At 37.5% G+C, this 8135-nt stretch overlaps 1 protein-coding gene across 1 annotated transcript; it reads left to right on the top strand.

Annotated features, from left to right (window-relative positions):
• The first annotated feature begins 893 nt into the window (after nucleotides 1-893).
• On the top strand, nucleotides 894-8016 carry LOC134845860 (rab5 GDP/GTP exchange factor-like). Its single transcript, XM_063862961.1, has 4 exons — nucleotides 894-1261; nucleotides 1356-1617; nucleotides 6230-6644; nucleotides 6868-8016. Exons 1-4 carry the CDS (start codon nucleotides 928-930, stop codon nucleotides 7399-7401), a joined length of 1545 nt encoding a protein of 514 aa, XP_063719031.1. The 5' UTR covers nucleotides 894-927; the 3' UTR covers nucleotides 7402-8016.
• Nucleotides 8017-8135: the final 119 nt, after the last annotated feature.

Genomic DNA, 8135 nt, shown 5'->3' with positions numbered 1-8135 from the left:
CCGAATTGGCGATTTAGAACGGATAAGGACGTTATTTGAACGATTAGCCAAACGGTGAAGGCTAGAAGATTCTGGAATTCTAATTTTTAAAAATTCGAATTATGACGTCATATTTCTGAGAAACGTCAGAGACGGCCATTTTAGCTAAAATAGCAGAAAGAAACAGAACAACTTTATCTGCGATTACGAACAGTACGAAAATCGAGACTAAAAAACAACAACGAACTACCGAACAGCAGAGGACGTTCCGAGTTGCAACTATTGTGCTGTTACAATAGTTGCAAGGCCGTTGCGAGCAACGGTGAAGGGTAAAACCCAGCCTTCCGAGTTATTGTGAACTGGATATTAAGAAGCTTGATTCACCGGATTCAAGAATCCGGAAGGGTCTCGGGACGTGGACTTTTATGAACTTATATTGAATTTTAGCATCCGTCATGTCCTGACTTGAATTTAATTAAGATCTTAATTCGTTTTGACAAGAATGAGGAGCTAGAAGTAGGGGGGAAAGGGTTGATCCATCTTCGATGGAGATGATGATTTTTATCTACTGAACAAAAATAATAGTAATATGATAAGTAGTAGCCCTGTTTTTAGGAGTGACCTCGTGGTCTGGGGATACAGAGACCCAGCCATGAGCTCACTAATTTTGCATGTAATTCAGTTAATTTGAGCGTTCTGGTCGAAGCCGGAGAACAGTAACGTTTTTGTCAGCCTGATGTAAGAAAGACCACCGAAAAGTACTGGCTTGGTAGAGACGGTGAAAAACATGCAAAGCTCTGTTTAGACGCTAGCCAGTCGTCTTAAGACTTAGTTTTGTTATCCGTCGATATGTATCTTCCGGGCGAATGTTACATGTATTGTTGAATCGGATTGTTTTTGCCGTTTTTTAGTTGTAAATGACAAGTTACTGAGCGTTTCAAAAGATCAATGGCTGCAAAATTTGATCCACCCGCAGGCCTGAAATGCAGAAGCACAGAAGTCAATGGCTCTCAGTGTGCTTTTTATGGAAGTGTGGCCTGGAGCGGTTATTGTTCTAAATGCTACAAAATTTATGTGACAGCTTCTATTGACGAATCTGTTGTGAACACTAACAAATGGGGTTCGAAAGGTAACGCGACTGGTGGTGCATTACGGAAGCCCGAATTAATCCGTGATGTGGGTGAAAAATTTCAACAACCTGCCAACAAAATCAAAGAAATTGCACAAACGCAAGCGGAACAACTTAAGTTAAGACTTAAGTCTCTGAAATTTGGCAACCAGGGTTAGTTTACTTGCTCATAACACAACATTCAATATATATAATTTTATATAAACACATAGCAGTTTTGCGGTTCCAAACATGTCGTCTGCTTTAGGATCCAAAGTTTACAAAGAATGTGATCAACTGATAGAGCAATGCCATAAATCTCAGTTCACATTAGAAGAACTCCAGAAATCGATTCAGCTTTTTTATCGCAACTTAGATTCACTTCTAGGAAATAGTCAAACCGACGAGACGGACCAAAAAGAAGTCATCCAATCTTTTGAAGACTATCTCTCAACTAGGCTCCATGGGTATTTCTTCTCCAAGTTCCCTCAACTCGAAGAAGCAGACAAACTTTTGCAGAAACGGATATCGTGAGTTAAATCAGCATTTTTATGCGATTTGCTAATAATTAGTAGTTGGTCTGAGATCGAGAATATTTAATTTTTAGCTATTTTTATTAAAAATCATATTATCATATCCTTTCTACGGCTGCTGAAGCAACATCCATGCATGTGACGACTTGTTGACTATAGGCTTTAAACTAATTTCTTTTGGACTATTGAAACCAATTGAAAAACTTTTTGACGTATTATAGTAAAAGTAATTGAGTTCCAAAGTATTCAACTGCCTTTTTTGGTCAACCAGCACGGAGGCCTAACCGGGAGGTTAATTATTTAGGTTGACATGAGCGCATATATTCAGCGCCCTTTAAGCTATGACTTACTTGCAAGAGCTCACCCTACAAATTGCTGGACACCATCACTACCGGAGCGCCACAATGCCACAGAACTTTCTCAGAACTTTTGATGTGCAATTTTTCTAAGAACTTTTGATGTGCATTTTTAGGAACTTTTTTTGGAAGTTTTTTTTGCATATATATTCTTCACAAGAAATAAATGAATGAAGCTTCGTTACACTTTTTTTACTCGCCAAAGAAGTTTGAGCAGCAGATTTGTACGCTACGCTAGCCAAATCGTTTGAAATCATAATTTTTCCGTGCGGAAACTTTGTCTGAAGGTTTCTTCTGGTCGGCGCTTCAGCCTAACTTATTAATACAGCAAGTTTCAGCTACTCATTTTGTCTATGTAGCGTAAAGGTAACGTCCATGCATGGTACCGCTGCTCGAATAAAAGTGCTAATTTGGTGGAATTTTTGGTATATTTCAATTTAATCATTTGAATTTGATTAAGCACTTAAAATTTAATGGCATATAGTTATGCTTTATTTTTTAGCTAGTGTCAGGTTACCTTGTTCTCATAAACGAATACCGCTATTCAAAAAATGGTACCAAAGGAAAACCCGTCTGCTCTTCTATGTGCCTGCATGTTTCGCTAGTCTCTTATCATTTTACCTCACGTTCTACGGCCTTCGAAAGTTCAGTAGGGGGCTTTTTGGCTTTGTTTTGATTTTTTCATTTTCTCAAATTTTAATTGCACAAATCTGAGATGAAGGTTTCAATCAAAAGAACAAATTATGGGTATCTCTTCTTTTCAAGTGGCTGTTCCTTAAAATTGGTAGAAAAAAGTAACGGTCTTAATCAAGCCCACGTTGTTAATGGCGTAGAAAATGTCAAATTTTTGAAATTTTATCCCTTTTTTGGAAAGGTTTTCTTTTTTTCTCCAAAAATTAACCTGCTAGTTCTGAGGCTATAGTTCATTTTAAAAAGCATGGTGCTTAGATTTCCCCAGCTTTATCTGTTTTTTCCAATGTAATTGTAGAAAAGATGATATGGACTTCGGAAAAATTCCTTTTTAAATTTCGAACGTCTTTTAAGAAGTTTCGACCTTGTTGTCGAAAACTACCAGCTAGATCTGATATTAAGGGTTCAATCTAAAACTTTAGATCGCGAAAATTTTCAATCTAAAAATCAGGGTGTGGGAAGCAGAGCCTATTCTCATGCTTTAGTTGAAAATTTTTTTTTATATATAGGAAAAGTCAAATTTTTGATTGATTTTTGGAATTTTTTTCACTTGTTCTATTTTTTGAAACTGCCCCGGCAAATCTGAAATAAACTTTAATTGAAAGAGGAATTAAAATTTTTCTTCTCTCATTAAGCAGCTAATCACCTACGTAAGCAGAGAAAGACTAGGGTCAAACGTAAAGACCTTTTATTTTGAAAGTTACGCATTTCCTTATCAGTACAATATATCAGTTAAATTATTCAAGCAGATAGATCCAGCCTTAGCTGGGTGACTAGTTTAATCTCGAGCCATCGTGGCGTAGATGCCAGAACGTGAGACTCCTAGTCAATAGGTCCGATAGTCAAATCGGGAACAGTTAAATAGTTTTTTTGTTCGATTTTTTTGCTGCTTAATATTGGCAATTTAATAGAATCTGTAGCTGCTTTATTGATGCCTACTCTGTACGCTAGCGAACATCTAGTGTTTTAGGACGAACTTTTTTTCTAACATAACTCGCAGTTAAAATTCTTCATTAAATGTGTTTACTTAAATGTGTTGAGAAACGCTGCGAATCATCCTGTTAATGCGAATCACCCGGTTTGCCTCTTCATCTTAAGGGTTGCCACGCGGTCAGGGGCATGTCAAGGCGAATAAAAACTTGTCAGGGCCGTGTCAGAGCGAGCAAAGTTGTGTCAGGGCCAGGAGCGTGAAAGCGTTGCTGGCCTTAAGGTTTTTTATCAGTCTAAATTTAATTGTTTCTTAAGTGCTAGCCTGTAATTTTTTCATGGGTATGAGTCGCGAACGTTCAGTCAAGGGAAGATGTAGAAGATGTAAGTTCAATGAAGACTGGCTTCAAGATGGTGATTTAGATAGTGGGTTGCTAAATCAACAACTGAACACGAGTTCAGTTGTGTTCTTTGTAAGAAATCATATACGCTGGGCAACATGGGTGTCAAAGTACTCCGCTCCCATGCAGGGCGGAGCAAATTGCACGCAGAGCTGGTCGCGCTTAAAATGCAAGTTCTTAAATTGGAAGAACATGTTGAAGATGACCAAGTCGTAAGTGGCCGTGTAGTTGAGCGGATGACACGAGTGAACTTTTCAAAAAGATGTTTTTTTCTGACAGTGAAGTTGCGGGTGGATATTCATGTGGGAGAACGAAGGCCACATACATTGTGAAGTTTGTACTCAGTGGTATCTTTAAGAATCAGATGTTATTAGCAGCCACAAGAGCAAAGATAAAGAGAATTACGGACGAAGTCAAACATTTTGACTAGTGTTGCGGACACGAATGCAAAGGAAGCTGAAAACATGAAGTCATTTAAGCTAATGTTAGAGTCGAATGTTCTCCGGGACTCTGCAAAACGCAGAAAGTCAGAAATTGTGAGTGCCAAGGAAAAACTTGAAAAACTGAAAACAACCATGTAAGAAAAAGTTAATTTGTTATTACTTTAAGGTATCTTATTTCTGTTAATTTAATCTCTTTGACAGCTTTTTTGCAATTTTGAGACTAATTGTCGGGGCGTGAGCTTCAAAGTTGACAGTGCAAAGGTCAGAGCTGTCAGGGCGACAGTTAGTTTATACCGTGTGGCAACTCCGATCTTGTTTTAAAAGTAAAAGAACGAAGTGATTGTTACTTTTATAGAAATTGACGTTTTCAGGAAAAGTCATAATTTTTTTCACGCTAAATTTTGGTTCTACATGATGTTACTTTTGATTATTTGAATTCAAGTCAGTTTTTTTTTTAAAAGGAGGGCAAACCCCGCTATCGAACAGCACACGTGTCAATGTCACGAACAACGAGAGCAAGTGTCTACTAATCGATAAGAAGACTTTTTTCCTGTAAACAACGTTCTTACAAGTTTGTAAGAAATACAAGAAGAGTTAGGTGCAGGCTACTGAAGTGCTCAATTTTTTGAAAATTCAATCGAAATTGCCAAGGTTTATATTAGGTAAAATTCAACTTTTTCAATAAAAACTTTTCCGATTTGTGGTTTTGTCCTTTGTAGCTTACAATTATCTGTGACCTTTTTTCGGCTTTATGGGGGGTCGAACCAAGTTTTTTTGGCTTGATTGCCGCGTAGTAAATCCTTATCAATGCTAATTTATTGCTGTTTTTGCACCTCTTTCGAAACAAACGTATATCTTTTTTGTAGATGCAAGTTTTTTTCAAAGATTCGTTTTTTTTTGTTTTTCGTCTCTTTATCCATTCACGTTTTTATTATACAAGGTTAAGTTATATCACAAGTTTTAAAATTGGACTTCATTTTTCTGGTTACCAGCGGAATAAAAAAATTTACCTATTGATTGAGTTTGCTCAAAATTCAAGTCAGTGTTTTTTTCTGTTTCCTTGCGGTCATCGGCTCTTTTCCAACAGTCTGTTGGCTTTTTAAAACGTTGCTGGATCACGAGGCACCTGAACGATAACACGAGATTTCTAGTATAAAGTTCATATCGGTTTCTCGAGTTTTCGAGGCACTTTGAGGTCGCGCCTGCACCAAAACGGTTTGCAATTGAGTTCTGTCGCCTAAATGGTTTTAAAATCCGCTCTCAATCAAATAATACAAGTTAGTCTTTAGAACGCTGAAGAAGGCGTGAATTTGACTCGAAAATGGCAAAAAAAGTTCTGTTAGATCTCGCTAACTATCCGCCCCCCTTTTGCAAAAGAGGGGGGAGACTCGTTACTAGGTACAAAATTTACATATGCTGCTTAACCATTGACTTGTTTTGTTATAGGGGTGGAAATTCGTTATTAGGCAACCTAGGGGGGGGGGGGGGGGATAGTTCCTGAGATCCGTTTTGTTACCTAATTGTCAACGAGCAGAGTACGTTTAGCAGCATCCTACAACAATTTTATGTTGAGGTTTTGATCAAAGCTTCACATTTTTTCCAATACGCTCCGCCCTCAAATTCAGAAGTTCAGAATATGTTGCCGTCCAGATGTTTTAATGAAAGTGAAAATTTTTTTAAATGTAAAATATCCAAAGGGTTAAATTCGTGAGAGAGATTCATACACCCCTGAATTTAAATATTATTCAATGAAAATTAAAGAAAAATAGGTAAAAATAAATCATGTCTTCAGAAATCTTTACTGGGTGACTGCCGAGCAACTTGAATGTCCATTGACGCCTCAGACGATAGCGCGCGATAATGAAGGCGTCCGAAATCCCCTCGACAAAGCCATGGCTTCGCTGATGCTAATCCATACCAAGAAAACTCCACGAGAGAAACTGATGTCAATTGACGATGCCTGCATCGATTTAAACATTGCACTGCAGAAGGCCCTATCACGCCCTGTCTCAGCTGATGATTTTCTGCCCTCATTTGTGTGGATAATGTTGACGAGTAAACCGCCTCAGTTGACAACGAATGCGACCTTCATAGACACTCTAGCACACCCCCAGAGCGTGACTCAAGGCCAGTCGGCCTACAACTTCAACACATTCCAAGTGGCCTTACATTATATATCCAAAGAAATGAATTCAGTCTCTCTGAAGGTTGGTGGCCCTTTTTTTGTTAAGTAGGTTGTAATCAACCGAAGTCACTTTTGATTGAAAAGACACCACGTTCTCCTGAAAACTGAATTCCAATATATCTATGATTTTATATCATGTTCGAATGCAGCTCATGATAGCGCTCGAATATGATTTGATAACTTTTGATGTGCATCTTGGTTTGTTTAGTTAGTAAAGACCTCAATGACTCATTGTTTGCGTTTAGGTACCCGAAGAGGATTTTGAGAAGTTGATGCGGGGAGAAGTCACCCGTAAAATAATGTTCAACGACATGCTTAAAAATCTGGAGGTCAAACAAGCTCAACTGGATGTGTTGCAAACTAGAAATGAACAACTAATGGAAGACGTGAAAAGTTTGACCAGTTCCATCTCCGTTTTCAGAACGTCAATGAAGAAAACTTGCAGCGAAGTTCTTTTGTCAGTTGATAGAAGTGCGTGCATCGATGGTGGAACCAATCAAGAGACTTTGAATAAATTGATTGGCGATTTTGACTACCTTGCCAAGCCTTCTATTGATCAGATTTTGGATCCGTTTGGACCTATAAACCAAGAACTGGCCTCGCCCTTGGTTCCAATGAGTTTAAACACAATGCAAACTGCTAGCCATGAAAATGTGTCAAATTCGGGTAATCAAAACTATTTGGGCTTCGATTTGAACTGTAATGTAATGAACAGTAATAATGCTCAAGCTTCTTCTTTGCCTCCGATGCCTTCAACAAACTCAGACAGTTTGATATAGTTTATTTAAGGGTCTGATTAGCGCATTTAGTGATTATGTATTTTTGAATATGAAATTTGAATCTAATTTTGAAATTGATGCTACAGGATGCTACAGCTAATCATATTTTGTGTATAAGTGAAATTTAAAGGCTATAGGGGACAATTTGCGAATATTTGAATCACATGGTTTAGCCAAGGATCGGAACTATTAAAATAATCGTAGATTACGCTTTTACTACTCAAATCAAATAAATTATGGATTTTTTAAAGGTTCTTTTCGTACCGAAATTTCGACAAAGGTTTTCCATTTTGCTAGGATTTCGCGAGAGCTGCCAAACTTATCTTAGTTTCCAATTTTTTTTATCAATTCTTGTAGACAGCCACCAAATGCATCAATGGCTAGAGCTACAGTTTTTATGCTTTAAAAACTTGATTAGCTTGGTATCAAACGTCAAATTGAATTATATGAGAATGTTGGCATTACTACTCTGGAATTATTATATTTGCGCTATATTTTGTAAATAATCATGTATGTTAGTTATCCTTTGGTCTCGTTTGATTGGTGCTGTTTTTCTGAACTCAATAGCGTTAGATTGGTTGTCTGATTCAGTCAAATTCAATTTTTAATTTTCAATATTCTCTGAATTCATTTAGACATAAATTCATGGAAATGGTATAAGTGTACCCGTTAACCTTCAGCAGCGTGGCCATCACAAGTACGAGTTATTGTTATAAACATCCGATACCTAGAAG

The sequence above is a fragment of the Symsagittifera roscoffensis genome, chromosome 5, assembly GCF_963678635.1.
Source record: "Symsagittifera roscoffensis chromosome 5, txSymRosc1.1, whole genome shotgun sequence".
Lineage (NCBI taxonomy): Eukaryota > Metazoa > Xenacoelomorpha > Acoela > Convolutidae > Symsagittifera > Symsagittifera roscoffensis.
The sequence above is the reverse complement of the archived record's forward strand: the minus strand, read 5'-3'. Positions and strand labels throughout refer to the sequence as shown.

What these genes read in the sequence shown, in the direction of transcription:
- LOC134845860 (XM_063862961.1), top strand. Translation starts at nt 928, where the DNA reads ATGGCTGCAAAATTTGATCCACCCGCAGGCCTGAAATGCAGAAGCACA. An exon ending in CTTTTGCAGAAACGGATATC is followed by an intron (nt 1,618 to 6,229) that starts GTGAGTTAAATC and finishes TCATGTCTTCAG; the next exon opens with AAATCTTTACTGGGTGACTG. An exon ending in TGAATTCAGTCTCTCTGAAG is followed by an intron (nt 6,645 to 6,867) that starts GTTGGTGGCCCT and finishes GTTTGCGTTTAG; the next exon opens with GTACCCGAAGAGGATTTTGA.